This window comes from Eulemur rufifrons, chromosome 19 (assembly GCF_041146395.1).
Source record: "Eulemur rufifrons isolate Redbay chromosome 19, OSU_ERuf_1, whole genome shotgun sequence".
Taxonomy (NCBI): Eukaryota; Metazoa; Chordata; class Mammalia; order Primates; family Lemuridae; genus Eulemur; species Eulemur rufifrons.
This window is the reverse complement of record NC_091001.1, coordinates 28,056,631-28,081,478: the sequence shown is the minus strand read 5'-3', so window position 1 is coordinate 28,081,478 and position 24,848 is coordinate 28,056,631. Positions and strand designations below refer to the sequence as shown.

General features: G+C 44.4%; 1 protein-coding gene across 1 annotated transcript; it reads right to left on the bottom strand.

The window, feature by feature from the left end:
• Positions 1–22,599: 22,599 nt before the first annotated feature.
• Positions 22,600–23,280, bottom strand: FGFBP2 (fibroblast growth factor binding protein 2). The gene has a single exon (XM_069495346.1). It carries the CDS (start codon positions 23,278–23,280, stop codon positions 22,600–22,602), a length of 681 nt encoding a protein of 226 aa, XP_069351447.1.
• Between the last annotated feature and the right edge of the window lie 1,568 nt (positions 23,281–24,848).

Sequence of the window (24,848 nt, the reverse complement as noted above, 5' to 3'; positions counted from 1 at the left end):
ATCATTGTTATCGGCAGACTTTATTTGTTAGAGCAGTTTTAGGTTCACAGCACAACTGAGTAGAAAGTATCACGAGTTCTTGCACACTGCTTGCCCCCACCCAGGCACAGCCTCCCTCCCCGTGAACATCAGGAACCAAAGTGGTGCATTTGTTACAACCGATAAACCTACGTTGACACATCATTGCCACCCCATGTCCCCAGTTTCCATTAGACTCACTCTTGGTGCTGTACATTCTATGGGTTTTGAGAAATGTAAAATGACACGTGTCCACCATGGTAGCTTCATACGTGGTAGCTGCACTGCCCGAGAAATCCCCTGGCTCCACTGTTTATCCCTCTCCCGCCGATCTCTAGCAGCCGCTGATCCTTCCACCGTCTCCACAATTTTGCCTTTTCCAGGATGTCATATGATTGGAATTATTCAGCATGTAACCTTTTCAGATTAGCTTCTTTCACTTAGTAATACACATTTAAGGTTTCTCCACGTCTTTCATAGCCTGATAGCTCATTTCTATTTAGTACTGACTAAAATTCCATCAACGGAATATACCCACACTCATTTTTTCACTCATCTACTAAAGGATATTATAGTTGCTTCCAAGTTTTGTCAATGATTAATAAAGCCGCTGTAACCATTCTGGTGCAGGATTTGTGTGGACTGGTACTCTCATCTCCTAGTGTTCTGAATACCACATTGCATTTACCCATCATGGCTTTTTAGGTTCTTCTTGGCTGTGACAGTTTTTCAGGTGTTGCTTGGTTTTGATGACCGTGACAATTTTCAGAAGGACTGGTTAGGTATTTTGAGGATGTTCCTCACTTGGAAATTGTCTGGTGTTTTTTGGTTGGATTGGGGTCATGTTTTCTTCTCCTTATCCCAAAACCTAAATGATGAGTGCAGGTTTTCTCTGGGAGTGCCAAAGGAAGTCTGAATATAATCGGTTACCCCACACTGGTGAAGGATGGCAGTTCAATGCATGTCTCCTCCAGTCTGGCCACTGGCTAGAGATTTCAAGTTAAAAAGCTGATTTATTCTCATGCTTGTTGCTACCATACCGTTCTGAGACCCAGAGGGCTGGCCCTGTTTGTGCAGTCACTAAAGGTTATGTGAATGGGTGCTATTTGGTTCTGAGTGAGCCCCAGCTGTACAATATTACCAGACCAAATTTGTCAAAAATCAATCCTTTTTTCAAAAGTGACTTCATGAACGGACACAGGAAACCCTGAGTTGCTGCATTAAAGTGATATCAATTTGTTGTGTCAAATAATGTGCATTAAAAATGTATCTATTGTCAGAAAATGGAGAAATTGGCTAAACAAACATCTATAAAATCTAATTCATCTGGCCAAAAGCATTCATCTTGGATCTACTGAAGCCTATTTGCATTCCAACTTTAAAGTGCTCATTAGTCATGAGATGTCAAGATTCTTGTTCAGGAAGACAACAGTTTTGTTTCTTTAGAAAATGCAGCAACAGCTAAGTGTTGATGCTACAGATTTGAGTGTGAATGCAAATTGAAAACCTATTAAAGTTTATTTACTTTAATAAGAATGTTGTTATTAAACCACATAATATTAATCCACTTTTTTAGAAGCAATGCTTAATGCTTGTTTCTGATTCTCAACCCATCTAAAACATAACTCCCCATTTTTGTGTTAGGTTAAACCACATGAAACTGCTATTTGTAGCAGATCAAAAAATGCTAGAATATCAGCAATTTGAATGAAACAACCCAATCATAATAGATATTTTTTCTCAAGTAATAGGGCTATTTCAAAGCCTTATATGGGGTTTTCTTTCTATAAGAGATTTTTTATCTCATTTATAACCAACTTTCTACAAATGAAGTTCTTTTTTTTTTTTTTTTTTGAGACAGAGTCTCACTCTGTTGCCCAGGCTAGAGTGAGTGCCGTGGCGTTAGCCTAGCTCACAGCAACCTCAAACTCCTGAGCTCAAGCGATCCTCCTGTCTCAGCCTCCCGAGTAGCTGGGACTACAGGCATGCACCACCATGCCCGGCTAATTTTTTCTATATATATTTTTAGCTGTCCATATAATTTCTTTCTATTTTTAGTAGAGATGGGGTCTCACTCTTGCTCAGGCTGGTCTCGAACTCCTGAGCTCAAACGATCTGCCCACCTCGGCCTCCCAGAGTGCTAGGATTACAGGCGTGAGCCACCGCGCCCGGCCCACAAATGAAGTTCTTTGATCATCTCTGTGTTTGTTGAATCTTTGTTTTTAAGGACATCATTCTCAAATAGTGAAACATCCTTTAAAGAGATCTATGTCTTTTGGATAAAATTTTCCAATGCACACAGATGTCTGCATCTCTACATACATTCACTCACACACATGCACATATGGAAGGCACTCACATGCATGCCCACATACCTGCACACACACATGTCACATACTACACATACGAATGCATATGCCTATACTCTATCTCCCTATCTTGGGGCAGAAGAAGGACCTAGCGAGTCTTCCTTTTGAATTTTCAGCCTCTGGCCCACGTGTGCTACAAAGAGCACCAGTTGTTCCCCCTGCGGAGCTGGAACAGGGAGAGACGAGCTGCCCCTTCTCAGTGTTAAGGCTGAATGTCACCAGGCACATTGGCTTATGACTATGTTGCTTCCTTCACCTGAGATGCGATGATGTTTAGATAAATGATCCAGAAAAATAGCTCTGGAAAAGGTCTGAAAGGGAACCTGGGATAGAAGGGTATCCACTCACCCAGTGTGAAAGGAAGAGACAGGATCCAGCTCGGGGATGAGACTCTGCTTGGATCTAGGAAGAACAAGGCTGGCCTCTAATGAGACCTCATTCATTTTGCCACTCAATCCTTCTTTCGTTCACTCATTCCTTAGCATGCAATGGAAGGGGCAGTTTCTTGCATCGGAAGCCCTTGGCCAACTTGTGAGCGTAAGTGGGCCACAGACTCCAGGAGGCACGAGAAGAAGTTGGCAAAGCCAGTACTGTGAAGGAGTCTCTGAGGGCACTAATACGAGTGTCTGTTGATTTTACATTGGAAGTAAAATTTGTAAATGAGGACTATGTTGCCCTCAAATCAGTAAAAGATGTGGACTTGTACGTCCCTGATGAGTGTGTCAATGAATCTCCTTGGAGGAGGCTGTCATCAAGGTGATGTCACACCTGCATTCCTGGAGAAGGTGGAAGCAGGTAAGACCTTGTCTGCAAAGACTCTGTTGATGATAAAGCTGTCGAGATGCGCCATGGGTAGCCCGGAAAGGTACGTTGTGTCCTGTCGGAGTTGGAGTCAAACTGCACATGACCGGCTGTTGAAAGAGGTGTTGAGTAGAACGTTAGCCAAATCTATGAATGAAATATTTGTCAGCTGCTGATTGAATAGTCAGTCATTTTGAGAAAGGTGTGGAAGGAAGAGAGGAGGGGCCCGGGGGCCCTGTGACAGCCCCCAGGAACAGCACAATCACTCCTTTTTCCTCTTTTTGTTTTCTCTTACACTAAATCTTTAGAATAGCTTGTCTTTCTAGGTGGCTAAACTTTTTATTTTTTTTTTTGTCTCCTTTCAGTACCAGTTTTGTTGTCATTGCTGTTGTTTTTGTTTTGCCATTGAGCGCTCACCTGACAAGCTCCTGGTGGTCCTGAGCATCCTCCACTGTGGGCAAAGGCCTCCCTGTCTGGGTCCCAAGCAGCCTCCCAGGGGCTGGGGGCTACATCCAGGAGGGCAACCATGGCAAAATCCTGATTTGGGGACAATTGAGTTTTAAGAGGAGGCTCTTTGTGTGTTGACCAAAACGGACAACTTTTTATAAAAGCTGAGAAACCTCTTCAGGCATCTCAAGGGGAGCAGGATAAAAATATTCCTTCCTCTCTTCCTTTTTCATGAAGAATTGGACCATCCGTCTCCAAGGATGGGGTCCCCTGTACCCCTCTAGGTCAAGGGACAAAGACAAACGACAACAAAGAGACTTGCCCTTATGGCAAGATTTAAGGTTTCTGGGAGTCATGGCTTTCCATGAGGAAGATACCGTACACCTAGCTGCCCACCGGTAGGGATGGGCCTGTTCAAATTTGGAATCAAGCAGGTGAGTGTCTCCAGAGGGTCCCAATGCCCAGGGGACCAAGAGTCAATGTCAGCCCCTGATGGAGAGTCCAAGCAGGACCTCATTTGCCCAGGACTTGCTTGTCCACCAAAGCGGGAGAAGATTTGTTACAAATAGGGAGTTATGCCTGAGCCTGAATGTCCAGCTCCCAGGCCCGTGTGGCGAGCCCTGGTGGCTCTGACGGTGTTGGCAGGCAGGTCATCAGTGTCCGTGTCCTCAAAGCGCCCTTAGAGTAACCACTCCCTGCTCTCAGTCTCTCCAGGAAGCCTTCACTGTGCAAATTAGCCCTGGATGCCTCCTCAATGGCACACATGCCAGGATTCTTTGTCACCAATAAGGTGTCCCTTGGGAACCTCTCTTGCTCCCAATTGTACTACACATGTTAAGCTAGAATCTGTGGTCATACCCTTGCCACAATTTAGAATGGAAACCCATGGAAGGACACAGCAGACACAGCACGAGGCAGTGGTGGCCAAAGCTCAGGCACCGCAGCAGCCAGCAGTGCCCTCCCGGGTAGAGCTTGCTGTTTGGGACAGTCCGGTAATGCGTCAGCAGCAGTCTAGAGGCAGAGTCGTCCACGGAACACTCAGTCACTCTGCCCGCTGCACAACTGCCTCAAAATGTACCCGTGGGATTTTAATTCATGCAGGTGACTGAGTGATGACACAGAGAGGCTGATACCATTGAAAAAATAATTTATTACAGTCAGCCCTTTGTATCCATGGCTTCCACATGCATGGATTCAACCAATTGTGGGTCAAAAATATTTGGGAAAAAAAATAAAAATAATACTAATAAAATATAGCATAACAGCAATTTACATGGCATTTACATTGTTTTAAGTATTACAAGTAATCTAGAGATGATTTAAAGTACATGGGAGGATGTGCATAGGATATATGCAAATACTGTGGCATTTTACACAAGGGACTTGGGCAATGCAAATTTTGGTATCCGTGTGGGTCTTGGAACCAGTTCCCTTCAAATACCTAGGAATGACTGTACTTACGTTTCCAAAGGAAGGGGGCACGCATGCCACAGCACTCAGGGCCGCATCCGGGGAAGCATCGGGTTTTGGCAGGGAGGCAGAGGCAGGAGGGAGGGGAGAGCCCAGGCCAGAGCTGTTATTGAAGTTTCCAAGGGAAAGTCAGTGCTGGGTAGAACACACAGCTTAGGATACGGTAGTTTGAATAATTCCAGCAGGCTTCGGAGAACATGGTCTAGCTTTCTGGTTCTGGCTCTGGAGAGACATAGCACAAACGTAATACTGAGGGTGTGTGAGAGTGAAATAGAGAGGGGTGTTTGGCTTGCATGTGAGAGGCATGATCCCAAGTATATTATCTTTAGGAAATAGCTAACCCAGGGAGGGACTGTCTGTGCCTGAATCTGAAAGGCCCCCAAAGGTGTCAAAACATCATAAGATAAAAAATGTAGAACACATGGTTCATATAATTACCTAGACACCTAGATTTTTAAGGGACTTGAATATCACCATCGTGCTTGGTTGCATATCATCTCAGCTTTTCTCTGCATTTGTGCTTTGTTTTTCCAGTCTAATTTTCTCCACGTGGTTGGAAACATAGGTAGCACCAGTTCTGAGCTGAGCTGCAGTGTGAAAACTCTCAGGGACAGAGCCGATAGCTTGAGTTTAAGTCTCATTCCTGCCATGTGGGATTCTGTGATGAACAGCCCAGACCTCCGTCTGAAACATGTGGCAGGATGTGGAGGAGGAGCAACTGTTCTCCAGGAAGAGGAGAGCTGTTCCCAGAAGGAGAGTATCCGTAGGTTAAATGCCTGGACTGGAAGAAAGTTATGGGTAGGGTCGAGGAGGAAGTGTGCAGACCAGTGGCTGCCGATCTTCTCAAGAATGAGAACCTTTTACAACATCCACAGCCTGTGCAGACCTGCCTCTCCTGGCACTCGCACATTTAATAAGCTGTGATTGAGAAACAACATGATGGTGAGAGTGACAGCAGCTGCCACTTGAGTTCTTACTCCCTGTAATTTGTGTGGATAATCTCATGTAATACTTGCGCAATGCTTAGGAGACAGATACTGTTATTATCTGCATCGTAGAGAGGAGGAAATCAAAGATGATCCAATGCCAAATGGCTACTGACTGGTGGACCAGAGTCCAAAATAAGTCATTGAAACTCAAAAAAAAGTCTATTCACTTAAACTATATTGTTAACAAAAAAGTGCCACAAAGCAAATGAGAATTTGGTAATGCTTTTAAATACAGTTGCAGTGTATTTACCACAGTATTATCTAGTGTCATTGGAAAATGATTTGTACACTTATGTACAAGATATGTTGCTAATTTAATGGCCTCGTGAATCTCCACCACTACCCTCTTTCTAGCCCTGTGCCCTCTCTATTCTCCCTACCCCAGGGACCCCCTGCTCTGGGGTCCTCTGGGGCCACCATTTAGAAAACTCTGAGATAACACAGGCTGCCACTCTCAAATGACCAAGGTGTGAAAATTCCACTCTGGGACTCACAGAGGGCACAGGTGTAGGCAATACCATCGCCAGCCCCAGCCAGCTTATGAGAACTTACACACCATTTCAAACACAGGAGAGTGAAGCCCTACAGCGGGACAGTGTCATTGGAGTGCGGTAAGAGGAGGGATAGAGAATCTGACTCTAGCCCAGAGCGGCAGGTTTGATTTAGTAACATGCTCCCCTCTTCTTTCAGTTCAATTATCTGAAGGCAGAAAAGGATCAGCTGCCTTTTCCAGTCTGTCTTTAAAACAATTATCTGATCATCACCTAAGAGCACATTTAGGAATAACATTAATCAGGTGTCGGGCAGATGTGGGAGGAGGGGATGGGTGTATACAAACATAGTGAGTGCGATGCGCACTGTCTAGGGGATGGACACATTTGAAGCTCTGACTTGGCGGGGGGGGGTGGGGTGGCAAGGGCAATATATATAACCTAAACTTTTGTACCCCCACAATATGCTGAAATAAGAATAAAAAAAATTAAAAAAACACAAAAAAACCAATTATGTGAATGAGTTCCATAACTGAATTTGTCTTAGGTGTAGTATTTATGCTATCCAAACATTATGACAAATTTCCATGTTTAGTAGTTATGTTCAGACAGATTTAGGCTCATATGCTTCCCAGAGCCATTGTAAGATTCATGTTTCCCGTTTTCAGAAGCATCTGTGACTCCCTGGAGCCACCACGTGGCAGCCTTATCAGGGAAGACTGCCCTGGTGCATGAGGAATCTTTTCCTTCCCCTTAGATGTCAATCTCTTTTCTAACTGATTCGTAATTATGCTACACACGCTATTATGCATAGCACAATATCATTGTCAAAGCCCTTCGCCGTGTATTATTACATTAGATCTTTATCATACTCTAGAAGGAATGGCCATTATTTATATCTGGATTAAAGGTGTGAAAACTGACTTAAATGACTTCCCTAGATGTCACAGAACTTGTTCCTTGCAGGTACCAAAGCTGTACACAGATCTCCTCTTCCGGGTACGATGTAAGCTCTTGCTCTGAGAGCAAAGGATGAAAGGTGACACTACAACACACAAGTAAGCTTGACAGCAAACAACTGAGTGCAGCCCTCTGGGAAGAATCCTGCAGAAAGCTGCATAGAGAAAATCCGAGTAAGATCTCAGCTCACAGTCTTGACTGGTGTGGCTTCAAAAGGACGAGAGGGCCACAGAACAGGAGGAGAGATGGAAAGGGCAGAGATGCTTCCTGGGAGGGGTGGGGCGAAGGGTGAGGATTCAAAGGCTAGAGAGGGATGGTGAATATGCCTTTGCATAAAACTGGTCACTAACATTTAATTGATTTTAAGACTTTACTAACTCTAATTTCTAAGCTGTCAATAGATACGTAATGACTTCGGGAAACATAAAAAATATGTTTAAGGAACAGCGCTAAACTTCCCAACTGCCCCCAAGATGATACCAGACTTGACCTAGTGGCAAAATACATCCTTTAGGGGGATCCTTTATGTTGACTATTAACTGCAATCATTGTGCGGCATGAAAATTTGTTATGTGTTAGTAATTGGAAACATAGCAAGGGATTTTTCGTGCTCACATTTTTCTAGCCATTTTTTGTCAAAGCAGTTAGACCCCAACCATAATTTATGCATCATCTGAAATTTCTTAAGTCCTTTCTGCAGAAAATGTGAATGATGATTGTTAAAAATGTCAGTAAGTGACCTAGTGTCCAAATTGCCCCAAAGATCAAATAGCCTTTGAATCACTGAATGTAAAGTGCAGGAATGTACAGTAGAGGTCATGTAGGTCAATGCTATCGGTTTAAATCCATCCGTTCAATTAACTGGACAAATATTAGCTGAGTGCCTGAATGGAGCCCAGACAGGTTGTGTCTCACGTGATAAGGTCTTAGTGACCATAAAGTGCCAGAATGTATTATTTGGGAAATGTTAATTGCTGTAAAAAACATAAAGCTCCATCTGTCAGGGGCTTAACACACTAGAAGATTATTTCTGCCTCAAGAGAAGTCTAAAGTGGATGTTTCACTATGCCTTCATGTTCAGAATTCCATTTTCCTCATAAGGCATTAAGAATTGGTAAGGCAGGTACTAATAAGGGCTATTGTTGTTGTTATTATTACTATTAAGTCTCAATGTCATATGAAAAGCTTGTTTGGTAGAAATTAATCACAATAAAAGAGACTTGTTTGTGTTCGCCTCAAAAAAAAATAAAAAAAAATAAAAAAAATAAAAGAAAATAAAAAAAATAAAAAAAAATAAAGTGGATGTTTCTCTCCACAGTGGATTATTGCCAGTGGAATTCTTCTGTTAGTGCTGTAGCCCTGGCTCTTCCAAACTTAGTGACTGCAGTTGAATCGATTGCCCAACTGATAGTATGCTGTCTTGGACGTGGCTAATGCCTTTTTGTCAATCTCTTTGGCATCTAATGTCAAAGATCAGCATCCCTGGAAGGTCATCTGGACCTTCAGAATCCATTTCCAGTCTTGCCACAGGGGCACTGAGTTCCTCTACTATTTGCCACCAACAGATGGGCCAAAAGATGAGACAAGCCTTTCTTTTTAAAGGACCTGACTTGGTTCCACTGCATTGATGGTATCATGGTAATAGACTCCAATAAAGAACAGGGTCAATCACTCTGGAGTAAACTCTGCCCCATAGGAAAGCCCAGTGGTGGCTCATTGGTGCTGAGAAGATACAGGGACCAGCCATCCTAGTCAAGTCCATGGACCACTGTAGACAGAGGCTCAAAGACCTATTCCTGAGAAAGTACAAGAAAATTCACTCACTCTACAGACCTCACTACTAAAAAAGGAAGCCCAGCACTTAGTGGGCTTGTTAGGGGTTTGGAGATAAAACCCAGGTATTTTGCTAAGCTCTATGCATAAATTGATCAGAAAATCCACCAGATTTTCTAGTCACCTGGGCAGCAGGGGCCTTGGGGGTAGTCCAGAAGGTCTGTTGGCAGCCCCATGTCCTTGGGGCCTGTAAATCCCAAGGCTCTTTGGGATTTCTGGGTATACCTTACTTTCACCAAAGCTGATTGGAGCCGATGACACAGGCAGCCTCTGCCCAGAGCCAGCCCTTGGGTACTGATTTCTATGACATGGCTCCCTGCTACTCCTCACTTGAGACACAGCTGCTGTCCCACTCATGGGCACTTGTAGAGACTGAGCAACAGAGAGGACGGCCAATAACCATTGCACCCAGATAGGCCCATCATGCATTGGTCCCCTCAGATGCTAAGGACAGAGTTGGAAATACAGATTTCTCACACTGAGTGGGAGGGGCAAGTCTGGTCCCTTGGATGAGTTCTCTTTATGCAAGTAGATTGAGGATACATCTTTAGGGGCTCCTTGTCCCTCTCCTGATTACTCACAGGGGCAGGCTTCAGCTACCTGGAGACCACTCCCAGGAAGTCCCTGGGGTTGCTCAGGCTTGGTTTACTGACGACTCAACTCAACATAAAGGTGATGGTGTCTACTTGGTGGCAGTAGCCATCTGGCCCCAGAGACAACTCTGGGAGAGCTACTGACTGAGAAGCTCAGTGGGCTAACTAGAAAGCCGTTGGCGTTGCCTGAGACAGTGCTCATAGGGACCAGATGTGCCCTTTTTCACCTTCTCTTGGGTGTGGCTAGCAACCTATCTGGTTGGTGACAATTGAGTGGCACGTTAAAGACACTCCTCTATGGGGCTGCAAGCTGCGGACGCTACTCCTGCAGCCCGGTGGCCCTCGTGGGTGCGCATGGGAGGATACATACCCTGATGGTACTGAATGGAGCTTGCACAGCCCTGCCAGCCAGCAGTGCTAGCTCATCATTGTCCGACTACGCGGTAGTATTAATATTTCTGCCACTAACACTGTGGGTTCAAAATAGTGAGTGTCATTGAGATTGAAATGGTTTACCCGGACTGTGGCATCTGCCAGCAGTTGATCTCTGTCTAAAAGTGACAAGGCTCTTAGCTCTACGGTTGGATCCTGTCCTTGTCTGGCATATACAGTGCATTGGTCCTCTGCCGCCCTCTGGTGGGCAAGTTGGCACGCAGCGGTAGTTGACATTCAGCTGTCACGGTGGAGTTGCCATGGTGTGAGACAGGCAGATTCTGGGCACCTGGTAGTAGCACTTGAGACCATGCTGTGCCTTGTCTTTTACTACGTGGGTCACTTGCAGGTCGATGATGCCGCACTGTTCAGAGCAACGGGGCCCCCATAGTGGGCAAACGGACAACATGTTCAATGGACATTTCATGCCTTTACTCTCAGGCTGGCGGCATCTTCAGGCAGTGTGATGGACTTTGAAATACCGACTGAAAAAATTGCTGAGCAGACGATGTTATCAGCATTGTGGCCCACAGATCTTTGGTAGACAGTGAGAGCATTACACGCAGTCGGCCCTCAGAGGGAAGGTTCCCTTTGGAGGACGTGTTAGGTGGAAATCAGGACAGGAGAGGTAGGGATCTGGGGAGATCAGTTCTCCGTGTCTGTGATTCCACACTAAAATCCCTCAACCATGGCTCTTTTTTTTTCTATTGACCCTACTACCTGGGGAGCCCGAGTAGGACTGTCTCTCCCTGGGTCTATAAGGCCCCCAAAGGTGGCAACATCATAAGATACAAAAAGTTAAACACATGATTAATACAACCAACCAGACACATAGGGATGGGGATGTGAATGTCACCAGCATGCTCTGTTCTCATAACCCATATCACTGTTTCTCTGTATGTGTGCTTTGTTTTCTCCTTATGGTTGGAAACATGGGCGTCACTGATTCTGAGCTAAACTGCAGTGTGAAAAATCTCAGGGAGAAACTTTATAAGCTGGACTTGAGTTACTTTCCTGCCATTGGACTCATCAACCATGGTCAGAGAGCAAATGATTTGTACGTTTATGTACAAGATATGTTGCTAATTTAATGGCCTCATGAATCCCCACTACTACTCCCTTCCCAGTCCTGTGCCCTCTCTATTCTCCCTACCCCAGGCACCCCCTGCTCTGGGGTCCTCTGGGGCCGCCATTTAGAAAACTCTGAGATAACACAGGCTGCCACTCTCAAATGACCAAGGTGTGGAAATTCCACTCTGGGACTCACAGAGGGCACAGGTGTAGGCAATACCATCGCCAGCCCCAGCCAGCTTGTGAGAACTTACACACCATTTCAAACACAGGAGAGTGAAGCCCTACAGAGGGACAGTGTCATTGGAGTGCGGTAAGAGGAGGGATAGAGAATCTGACTCTAGCCCAGAGCGGCAGGTTTGATTTAGTAACATGCTCCCCTCTTCTTTCAGTTCAATGATCTGAAGGCAGAAAAGATCAGCCACCTTTTCCAGTCTGTCTTTAAAACAATCATTTGCATGAAGTCAATAACTGAATTTGTCTTAGACTTAGCACTTACAAAAACCAAATGTAATGACAAATGTTCATATTTAGTAGTTATGTTCAGGTTGGGTCAGGCTCACATCCTTCCCAGAGTGGTTGCAAGACTCATGTTTCCGGTTCTCAGAAGCATCTGTGACCGTTACCTGGGAAAAGAAACCTGGGGTATGAAGAGTTCTTTCTTTCCCCTTTGATTATATCAATCTTTTTCTACCTGATTCATAATCATACCTCGCATCTGCATAGCACAGTATCATTGTCACATCCCTTCACCAAGTATTGTTACATTAGATTTTTAAAGCCCTCTGTAAGGAGTAACTATTATTCTTACCTGAAATAAAGATGAGAAAACTGGCTTACATGACTTGCCTAGAGTCACAGAATTCATTTGTTGCAGATACTAAGACCTCCTATTCCAGATATAGTATTAATTCTTGCTCTGAGCAGAAGATGAAAGGTGACACTACTAAGCTTGACAGCAACTGAGTGCAGCCTTCTGGGAAGAATCCTGCAGAAAGCTGCATAGAGAAAATCTGAGTAAGATCTCAGTTCATGGCCTGGATTGGTTTGGCTTTAAGAAGCAGAGAGGGCCACAGAACAGGAGGAGAGATGGAAAGGGAACAGATGCTTCCTGGGAGGGGAGGGGCCGAGGGTGAGTATTTAAAGGTTAGAGAGGAATGGTGAATATGCCTTTGCATAAAACTGGACCAGGCATGGTGGCTCACACCTGCAATCTCAGCACTCTGGGAGTCCAAGGCAGGAGGATCTCCTAAGCCCATGAGTTCAAGACCAGCCTAGGCAACATAGCGAGACCCTGTCTCTAAAAAAAAAAAAAAAAAAAAAAAAAAAAATCCCAAACTAGCCACTATTATTTTAATAGGTCTTAAGTATTTTCCAACTCCAATTTCTAAGATGTCAATAGATACATAATTACTTTGGGGGAACATAAAAAATATGTTGTTTAAGGAACTGCTGAAAGACTTTCCAGCCACCTCCAAGATTGCATCAGACTTGAGCAGCACAGGCTGAAAAATGTCCTTTAGTGGTGTTCTTTATGCTCGTTATTAACTGCAATCATTGTACAGCATGATGTGAATATATTTGCAACTAACACACTGCAAAGGGTTTTTCACACTCACACTTTTCTTGGCTGTTTTATTCAAAGCATGTAGACCTCAACCATAAATTATGCATCTCTCAGGAGTTTCTCAAATCCTTCCTTTAGACAGTGTGATTGTTGCTAAAAAGCTCTATAATTGACCCAGTACCCAAATTGGCCCAAAGCTCAAGTATCCTCTGAATCATTGAATGTAGGAGGAAGATGTATTAGAAATCATGTGGGTCAATGCTGTAAGCTTAAACATATCAATTCTATTAATTTGATAAGCATTTACTGAGTGCTTAAAGGAGCCCAGACAAGGTATGTGTCATGTGACAAGTCCTATCACCTATGAAGTGGCAGAGTGTATTAGTGGGACAATGCTGGCTGCTGTAAAACAAACAAACAAACAAACAAACAAAAAAAAAAAAACAAAAAACAACCAATCAATCCCCAAATCTTGAAGTCTTAATATACTAGTTGTTATACTTGTTTCTGCCTCATATGAAGTCCAAACTGGATGTTTCTAATCCACAGTGGATTATCACCAGCCAAATTCATTTGTCGCCTCCACAGCACCAGCTAGACTTTGAGATTGCAGTTAAGTTGATTGTATAAATTGACAGTATGCTGTCTTGAACAAGGCTAATGCTAAGTTCTTTGGCACCAGGTGTTAAAGATCAGTCTCCCTGGAAGGTCACCTGGACCTCCAAAACCCATTTCCTGCCCTGCCACAGAGGCACTAAATTCTCCTATTCTTTGACACCAATGGATGGACCCAAACACGGGACAAGTCCTTCTGCTCGTAGGAGCTAACTTGGTTCCACTTCCATTGATGATGTCATGGTGATAGGCTCTAATAAAGAACAGGTGGCAACCACTATGGAGTAGACTTTGCCCCATAGGAAAGCCCAGCAGAGGGGTAGCTCATTAGTTTTGAGAAGATACGGGGACCAGATATCCAGGGTAATCCTTGAAAGCACTTGGATGGAGGGTCAAACATCAATTCCTGAGAGAGTAAAGGAAATGTTACCCACTTAAGTTGCTCCACTATCAAAACTGGAAGTTCAGAACATAGTTGGTCTGTTAGGGGATAAGAGATAAGATATGTCTCATCCAGGTATTTTGTTGAGCCCTATGTACAAATTATCCAGAAAAATCAGCCAAATTGATCTGAGGAACTGGAAAACGGACGAGCTAGAGGTAGTCTGACAGGTATCTCAGCAGCCCCACCCTTGGGGCCTGTAAACCCCAAGGATCTTTGGGAACTGCAAGGCATGTGTTGCTGATAACTATGCTGAGTGGAGCCTCCGGCAAAGGGAGGCAGCCTCTGCCTAGACTCATCCTTCGAGATACTGATCTCTTCCGACTGGCTCCCTGCTTCCCTCCACTTGAGACACAGCTGCTGTGCTGCTCCTGGGCACTTGTGGGGACTGAGTGCCTTAGAGGGGACTGCCAGATACCATTGCACCCAGATAGCCCTGTCCCGATTTTGTCCCCTCAAATCCTAAGGACAGAGTTGGAAATGCACACAATTTCTTATATTAAGTGGAAGTAGAGCATTCCAGAGGGGCAAGTCTGGTCCCAGAGATGATTCTCTTTATACAGGTAGGTTGAGGGGCCCCTTGTTTCTCTCCTGATTCCCACAGGGTCAGCCTTTGGCAGCCTGGAGACGACCCCCTGGAAGTCCCCGAGGATGCTCGGGCTTGGTTTACTGATGACTCAGCCCAACATAAAGGTGATGGTGTCCACTTGGTGGCAGCAGCCATCTAGCCCCAGAGACAACTCTGGAAGAGCTACCGCAAGAGGAGTCCACAGCCCAGTGGGCTAAATGGAAGCCCGTCACTCGTGCCTTAGTACTCCTAAGGACCAGACATGCCCCCTTTCACCTCCTCTTCTACGTGTCTGCCAACCCAGCTATTGAGGGACAACTGGATGGTTTACTAAAGACACCCCTTTTTGAGGTTCTGAGCTCTGAAAGCCACTGGTGCAGTTTGATGTGACCCTTCCCTTGTGGATGTCCATGGGAAGGGTACGTACTCTGATGAGACTAAACGGAACAATGTGAGCGATTGGGCCTGCATGGCCCTGGTGTCTAGCATCAGTATCTCAGTCCATCATTGGACTAGAGATAGTAATCCTGCCACTAACACGATAGGCTCAAAAGTTGGGCCTCCATCTATGTGCCAAGGAGATTGAAATGGCCTACCTGGACCATGCTACCTGTCAGCAGTTGATGTGTCTGTCTAAAGGTGAACAAGGACCCTTAACTCCAGGGATGGGTCCATCCCATGTCTGGTCAGTAGAATACATTGGTCCTATCCTGCCATCTGTTGGCCTTTGACATTCAACTGTCATCATGGAGTTGCCATTCTGTGAGGCTGGCAGGTTCTGGACACACCATAGTAACGCTCGGGACTATGCTCTGCCTTGTTTTTCACTATATGGGTCACTTACAGTTAGATGATGCCTCACTGTTCACAGCAACGGGATCCCCAATAGTGGGCTAATGAACAACACATTCGAAGGACATTTCATTCCCTTTTTCTCAGGCTGGTGGCACCCTCAAGTGGTGGGATAGACTTTAAAAGACTTAACTGAAAATGATTGCTGGACACGTGGTGTTATCAGCCTGTGGCCTGCACATCTTTGGCAGACAGTGTGAGTATTAAATGTAGCCGATCTGCAGAGGAAACATTCCCTTTGGAGGAGGTGTTTGAAGAAAGTCAGGAGAAGAGATTTGGGGAGATCAGTTCTTCATGTCTGTGATTTTACCCTAAAATCCCTCAACCACTGTCCCTCCCTTTTTTCCTATTGACCTTGTTACCTGGAAAGCCTGACTGGTTTCATCATCAGGTGGCATCATAGGTGACAACACAGAGAGGGTGACTCCAATCTGTTGCTTCTGCCCCCACCTGGTTTTGTTTGTTGGATATGGAAGACTATAGACCACAAGCATTATGATTAGCTGGTAGAATCTGTGTACCTTAGGGTACTCTTACTGCTGGACAGCTGGGAAGCAGTAATGGCCAACACTGAACATTGTAAGTTTTACTATTGTGCCCTGGCCCCTATAACCCTGTAATTATCTGGATAGAAGGTCTGGGTGTGGGAGGTAATATGTTGGCTGATGGAGAAACATGGCTGTAGGATTAGGACAAATAGATTATGTCACCATGGAGGGAAAGCAACACAGCCAATATTTGAAGGAAGAACACCTTTTACATTTAGGTACATAATCCATTTCCAATTAACTTTTGTGTATGATGTGAGGTAATGATCAATTGTCTTTCTTTTTTTTTTTTGTATTGATATCTAGTTGTTTCAGTACAATTTAGTAAAAGGGATTTTCTTTCCTTTTTTAAGTTTTTTAAAAATTGTGATAAATACACATAATATAAAATTTACCATCTTAGCCATTTTAAGTATACAGTTTTCGGTGAAATTAATCATACTATGTATGATTGCAATATGTATTGTTGTGCAACTATCACCTCCATCTATCTCCAGAACTCTTTTCGTCTTACAAAACAGAAATGTATACCCAATAAACATTAATTTCCCATTCTCACCTCCCTCCAGCCCCCAGCAACCAGTATTCTACTTTCTGTCTCTATGATTGTGACTACTTTAGGTGCCTCACATAAGTGAAGTCATAAAATATTTGTCTTTTGTGATTGGCTTATTTCACTAACATAATGTCCTGATGGTTCACTCGTGTTATAGCGTATGTCAGAACTGCCTTCCTTCTTAAGGGTGAATATTTTACTGTTCATATATAGCACATTTCCTTACCCCTTTTTCCCACTGATGGACATTTGGGTTGATTCCACAGTTTAGCTATTAAAAATAATGCTGCTATAAACATAGATGTGCAAATATCTCTTTGAGATCCTGCTTTCAATTCTTTTGGGTTTATATACTTGGAAGTGGAATTGCTAAATCAGCTGGATCATATAGTAGTTCTATTTTTAATTTTTTAAAGAACCATCATACTGAAACAGACAACCTACAGAATGGGAAAAAATTTTCGCATACTACACATCAGATAAAGGACTGATAAAAAGAATCTATTTAGAACTCAGGAAAATCAGCAAGAAAAAATCAAACAACCCTATCAAAAAGTGGGCAAAGGACATAGATAGAAATTTTTCAAAAGAAGATATAAGAATGGCTAACAAACATATGAAAAAATGCTCAACATCTCTAATCATCAGGGAAATGCAAATCAAAACCACAATGAGATATCCTTTAACTCCAGTGAGAATGGCCTTTATCAAAAAGTCCCTAAACAATACATGTTGGCGTGGATGCGGAGGCATAGGAACACTCATACACTGCTGGTGGGACTGTAAACTAGTGCAACCTCTGTGGAAAGCAATATGGAGATACCTTAAACAGATTCAAGTAGACCTACCATTCGATCCAGCAATCTCATTATTGGGCATCTACCCAAAAGAACAAAAGTCATTCTATAAAAAAGACACCTGCACCCGAATGTTTATAGCAGCACAATTCACAATTGCAAAGATGTGGAAACAACCCAAATGCCCATCAATTCATGAATGGATTAGTAAAATGTGGTATATGTATACCATGGAGTACTACTCAGCTATAAGAAATAACAGTGATATAGAATCTCTTTTGTTCTCCTGGAGAGAGTTGAAACCCATTCTATTAAGTGAAGTATCCCAAGAATGGAAAAATAAGCACCAGCAAATTGGTTTCCCTGATCATCACCTAAGTGCACATTTGAGAATAACACCAATTGGGTATCAGACAGAGGTGGGGGGTGGGGGAGGGGATGGGTGTATACCTACTTGATGAGTGCGATGTGCACTGTCTGGGGAATGGACACACTTGAAGCTCGGACTCAGCGGGATGGGGGCCATAGGCAATATATATAACCTGAACTTTTGTACCCCCATAATAAGCTGAAATTAAAAAAAAAACTGATAAAAAAAAGAACCATCATACTGATTTCCGTAACAGCTATACCATTTACCTTCCCTTTGAGAATGCACAAAGATTCTACTTTCTCCACATTCTCAACAACACTTGTTATTTTCTGCTTTTTAAGACAGTAGCCATTCTAATAGTTGTGAGGTGATACCTTATTGTGATTTTATTTGCATTTCCTTAATTATTAGTGATGTTGAGCACCTTTTCATGCGATTATTGGCCATTTGTATATCTTTCTTGGAAAATTGTCTCTTTAAGTCTCTTGACCATTTTTGAATTAGGTCTTTTTTGTTGTTTTTGAGTTTTAGGAGTCCCATTTTATTCTGGATATTAATCTATTATCAGAAATATGATTTATAAATACTTTCTCCCATTCTATGGGCTGCCTATTTACTCCATTATTAGTGTCTTTTGACACACAAAGGTTTTTAAATTTCCTGAAGTCCAGTTTGTCAATTTTTTTTTGTTGTCTGTGTCTTTGGTGTCATATCCAAGAAATCACTCCCAAATACAATGTCTTGAAGGTTTTTCTTTCTTTTAGAGTTTTATAAATGGTCTGTGACAAATCCCAGCTTACCCTGTGATGTTTGAATATTGACAGCCACAAGCTTTAGCATTGGGTGGACCTGGATTCTCTACTGTCCTGATTCTTACAAGCTCTGGACAACTAACTTCTCTAAGCTTTCAAGTCCCTTAGTTTATAACTGAGAATAAAACTAGTTACTTCATAGGGATGTGGTGAGGATTATACAAGGGGACAAGGGAAGGGCACAGAACCTTTATAAGAAACAGACTTGGTAAGTGTGTTACAGTAGATGCCTGATGTACATATATTTTAGAAACTCAACACCAGCAAACCTCTCCTGACCCTACCACACCACAGCCTTCTATGTCATCTCATGCACTCATCACATACGTCTCTTTGGTTCCCACCACTTCAATGAGCTCCTAGGAGGGAGGACCTAGTCGGTTAGCTCATCTCTCCCCTAACCAGTGTCTTGCGCAGTGCTGGGGACTTGGTAGATGATGAATAAATATTTGTTGATTGTATGAAATGCATATAGAGGCCATATTAGTGATCTTCAACCCAAGTTGCACATAAAATTTCTTTGGAATTACCTGGGATACACCCCAGAGATTCTGGTTTAATCTAGGGTAATGTTTCTCCACCTAGGCTGCACATTGGAATCGCCAGGGGAAATTTAAAATTCCACATGCTCAGGGCCCATCCTGACTGGTTACACCATAATCTCTGGGGGTGAGACCCGGGTGTCAGTGTTTTTGAAAAGTTCCCCCAGGTGATTCCATTATGCAGCTGGGATTGGGCATTGCTGGGCTAGATGGGGAGACAATCTAAGTACACAAGGAGTGGATTATTAATGTGTTCTTAGGCATGACAAAACAGAATTAGGAGGGGAGTGAATCACTTTTTGCCTATGCCTAATAAAATTTTATTTTCTGTCCTTTCCAACTTTGTTGATTTAATTCAATCGCCGAGTGTACAGGTTGCTGTCTTCCATGTCCACTTCTCTGTCTTTTCAGCTCTTTGCTATTGCTGTGGAGTGACTGTGTCAGGCTGAATAGTGGTCCCCAAAATTCATGTCCATTTAGAACCTATGCATGTGACCTTATTTGGAAATACGGTGTTTGCAGATGTAATGAAATTAAGACAAGTGATTCTTGATTAGGATGGGCCCTAATCCAGTGACTGAAGTCTTTATAAAAAGAGGGAAATTTGGACACACACAAAGGAAACTCCATGTGAAGACAGAGACGAGGGTCAGAGTGATGTGTCTACAAGTCAAGGAACGTCAAGGATTGCCAGCAACTTTAAGAAACTAGGAGAGAAGCATCGAACAGATTTTCCCTCAGACCCTCCAGAAAGAACTAACCTTGATGACACCTTGATTTCGGACTCTTTGACTCCATAACTATGAGAGAACACATTTCTAATGCTTTAAGCCACCTAATGTGTGTAATTTGTTACAGCAACCAGAAGTAAATAATACGCGACTTAACTGATATCTATAGTGTCTAGGTAAAGTCTTCATTAAGAGGATTAGAGTCATATTTCTGAAATCATTTCTTTATTTTTCACATACATAGCTGCTATTTACTGAACTTTCTCTAACTACAAGTCTGTGTTGCCATGCAATGAAACGTGACAAATTCACATCTTGTTGAGAAGGCTACACTGGAAATTAATGAATGTATTACATCTTTAAACTTTCATAGAAGGCTCAGAAAAATAAAGCAAAACTCCTAAAGATGAAAAATAGATGTGCATGACTGTCACTCTTGAGCTCATCTGCACCTGTTGCCTATGGTACCGCTGAACTCCATAAACTCCTGAAAGGAAGGTTTCTTTCCCAATATTCAGAGATGCTGCAGATCAGGAATTTGTGCAGCTGGATCTGATTAGAAATTCCTTCCATCCAGGGTGAGAACATCAGATTTAAAGCAGCACAACTTAGGAGATCATTCCCTCTCCTGGAGTCAGCTCTGAAAGAAAAAGAAAGGAAAGGGGTGAAAAATTCTTTATCAGTTGTTCCAGGCTGAATTTTGACCCTCCAAGAAACCATATATTGAAGTCCTAATGTCCACCAACTCAGAGTATGTGTCTGTATTTGGAGATAGGGCCTTGAAAGAGGAGATTAAGGTTAAATGGGGTTGTTAGGGTGGGCTATTATTCAATATGACTGATGCCCTTATAAGAAGAGGAGTTTAGGACACAGATACACACAGAGGGATGACAGTGAGAAGTCAGTTTTCTACAAGCCAGGGAGAGAGGTCACAGAGGCACCAAACATACTGACAGCTTGATCTTGGACTTTTAGTCTCCAGAATTGTAAGAAAATAAATTTGTTTAAGCCAACCAGTCCATGGTATTTTGCTTTGGAAGCCCTAGCAAGCTAATGCAGGGATCATATGCAGTTGGTCTTCAGGATCAAGGCATTGTTTTCAGCTTTAACAGCCTGTATGTGTTTGTGTGTGAACTGTACACGTGTTTGTATAAATATGCAAGATGGACATCTGAGTAGATATTCCTCTAATTGTAAACATTATTTATCTCTGGATGGTGGGATTAAAGGTAGATTTTTTAAAATTCTTTAGACCTTTCTGTTGTGTTTGATTATTTTTAAAACAATTTATATGTTTTATTTGCACAAAAACAAATTTTAAAAATCTGCTTTCAAAAGAAAAAAGAAACCAGGATTTCTCCTCAGTCGTAATTATCTATTTCTGGTTCAAATGGCCCCTTTTCTTCTCTGGGACAGGTCTGGAATATTAAACAAGCAGGAAACCTCCAGCCCAGAGCAGCAAACACTAAGCCAGCTCTGGTGTGACACAGTATCTCCTGCTGCCCCAGCACTTAGAGAAAAAGGCAGATTTGTTCTATGGTATTAGTTATCAAAGTGACATTTACCAGGAAATCTGCTTTTTTCTTCCTATTTTTCTTACACAGAAAATACGAAAAACCTCAGAAACTCTCTTTGTAAACTCCAACTGCACAAATAAGCCTAGAATTGCAAGTAAATTAACTCCTTTCTGGTGTGTAAAATTAATGAAAGGTGCTACATTTAAGGATAGAGATCAGTAATAAAACTTGTTTTCACAAGAGAAAAAGTTTGATCTCTTGAAAGCAATATTTAGAGTTGATTAAATCTGTTAACATTAATTGGATTTTCTCTTCTGCAATGAAGAAAGTGATTAAAGGCTTTAAGAGCTGTGGGAAACACTTGGAAGATTATTTGACCCAAACCTTCCTCCCTGCACAACACCCTCCCCACTAGCTCAGCTACAGGAAAGGAAACCGAGAACAAGAGGGGTGCAGTGACTGCTCCACCATGACACGGCACCTCCACAGCAAAGCTGGGGCTCGAACCCAGGTCTCCAGGCACCTGAGAGATGCGTCTCCCTGTCCAGGCTCCAGAAAACCCTTTTCTTCCATGTTCCCACTTCATATCAGGTCTGAGTTCCGCATCTCTCCCTGGCCCCATCCCCGGCACTGAATACAAGGTGATTGTGAACACCGGCAGGAATGCAAGGTATGAAACATACACAACCTGATTGTGGCGAAAACGCAAGTGCCCACAGGCAATCTCTCCCATCTCTCACCCTGGCCACCAAGAACTGCAGCAAAGACTTGGTTCAGTAGGAAAAGTCTCCAACCAGAATTCCAAAGGCCTCAGTGCAACAGCGAGTTGGGCCCAGCAAAGGGGGATTCTCAACCTTGGCTACATTCAAACCACTCGGGAGAGAGTTTTAAGAGTACACATTCCCAGGCCCCAACCTTGGGCACAGTGATTAAACGGTCTGGGCTGGGGCCTGGGCGGCAGCATTTTTAAAAGCTTCCTTGGTGGTTCTTGTGTGTCACCAGGGTCAAGCGCCAGTGCTGATGTCCTCAGCTCTACCTCATCTACTCTGTTCTGCAACAGAGACCCTCAAGCCCACCCCCAAAGCCATGCTGAGGCTCTGATGCAGTCACAGCAGTTGTGAAAGAGTTAAGTCCCCCCCCACTAGTCTCTGCATGAGTAAAAGTGGGTGCATCACCTGGGGGTGGGGGAGGGGTTGTTTACCATATCACCCTCGGAAGAAGCTGATGAGAAAGGCACACAGGGCCTGGAGGGGCTTCCAACAGCGCTCCCAGGCCTTCTTCTCTGCTTCCTCTTTCCCTGCAGACGTGGGTCCAGCATAAGTAGCCTTGACCGTGGGTTGAGTGGTGGGTTTGGCTTGTTCCAGATTCTTCACGGAGTCCTTTCCCAGCTGAATTGCTTTGATGGGTTTTGCTGGGGCCCCGGGCCTGGGAGTTGGCTTCACAGACTGGGCAGTCTCAGGGTGTTGCTTGGGTGCTGGGCCACCCTGGAGGCTGGAAGCCACCTGCTGCATGTGCGCCTGGGGCCCGGCTGTCTGACACACAGACGGCCTCAGTACCGGGGCTCCCTGGCACGCGTGGCTGAGGTGTCTCAGCTCCTGCAGGGCTTGGTTCCAGTAAGGCTTGGGGTCAGCCGCGAAGGCCTGGCACACACTGGGCCTCCCGCTATACTCGCACCAGTATGCCTGGGTTTGGTTGTGGCAGTCGACGCGAAGCCAGACTTCCCCAGTGCCTTGCCCCGAGCTGCTGGTACGCACAGTGCAGGAATCTCTCCCTTGAGTCTGGAAATGGAATTCCTCCCCAGTGCTTTCCTGCTTTTGCCTTGGAGCCTGCCCCAAAGTCCCCAGAAAGGACAAGGCCACCAGCAAGAGGCAGGGGATGGACTTCATGGTGATGCTGCGATAAACCTGCCTGCAACCCGGCACCAGGAGAGAAAACCTGAATGGGACAAGCCACCTTTTAAAGGGTGCTGCACAAAGACTCTTTTTCTGCAAGGGCGGGCAGGGTGTTCGCAGCAATAGGAAAACATGCACACAGACCTTGGACACGCAGCGTTTGGCAAGAGTGGAGCAGACGCCAGGACCCACCCAGCACCTCACACAAACCCTGCCCAGTGCTGCCCATGCCACACACAAAGCACTACACACGGGTCTGGGGTTGAGGGCTTTGCGTTTTCCAACTATAGGGAGCTTGCTCTATAATTGGTCCTTGCACGGGAACAGCCTTCTTTGTCAACATTTGGGAAATTCCAAGGTGTGTCAGAGGCGTTCTGGAAAGAGAGGTTTGTAGCTCAGAGCCTGGGATTGCCTCAGGGCTCCCTGCCCCTTGGGATCCCTATTGTGGGGGGCCATGGGTTTAGTTAACCCAAAGGACGCCAGTCTTGTGAGCCCAAGCCTTGTGAGATGGTTTAGCAAATGCAGAAAAGACTCTGAGGTATAAAAAAAGAATTGTGTGAGAGTGTGTGCTACGTACACAAGGGACACAGCACTCCCCCTCTCTGCCCCAGCTGAAAGTCACCTGGTGTGCCCCCTCGGTTTTAAGGATTATTATTGTACTAAAAAAAGAAGAGCAAAGGAAATTGAAAATAACTTTTGACTCAGTGTTAAGAATCATATTTTGTTATGGTCATAACTGTCTTTCTGTGACTCTTTTAGAGGGTTCTGTGGAATGGACTAAAGGTGGCAATTTACCGTTAGGGCTAGGGTTAGCGTTGGCAGACATTGGTTGGTGTTGGCAGACATTGAGCGCACAGGCTGAATATGAGGGATTGTACCTTGGTGGTCCCATGTGGGCTGGCTGGTGTCTTACCCAGCCTCCCTTCCACCCGGGTAGCCTGAGCCCCGGGAAGACCCAGGGAGGCTGGAACTAAAGCCAGGCTGAGCTTCTGCAGCCATGTGAGTTCACAGTGCTCCAGGCCTCTCAGAAGAGGGGGTCACTCCAGCCTATCGGGGAGCAGGGGACCTTCAGGACAAGTCAGTCAACTTGTCAGGTTAAGAAGGGGTAGAGGGCAGGTTCCTAAGTCAGGTGGAACAGCACCTGCAAAGAGGTGCTCCTGGAGTGTGGGCTTATGGGCTGCTGGGAGAGATGACCCGGGGGGGACCCGCAGCCCCTGTCCCGACCCACATGGCCTTTCGTGCCAGTTCTGAAGGCAGAGGCTCCGACCCCCAATCACAGCAGTGTCTTGGGCAGGGAACCGCCTGCCCCACCCACCCAGCTGCCTGAAGGTTATGGCCAATCATTTCCAACTCTATAGTGAGTCTGATCTTACTCTGCAATGGGAACTTATCAAAAGTGCTCAGGCCGGGCGCGGTGGCTCACGCCTGTAATCCTAGCACTCTGGGAGGCCGAGGCGGGTGGATCGCTCAAGGTCAGGAGTTCGAGACCAGCCTGAGCAAGAGCGAGACCCCGTCTCTACTAAAAATAGAAAGAAATTATATGGACAACTAAAATATATATA

Excerpts from the sequence above, each read along its gene's own strand:
- FGFBP2 (XM_069495346.1), bottom strand. The coding sequence starts at position 23,280 with ATGAAGTCCATCCCCTGCCTCTTGCTGGTGGCCTTGTCCTTTCTGGGG.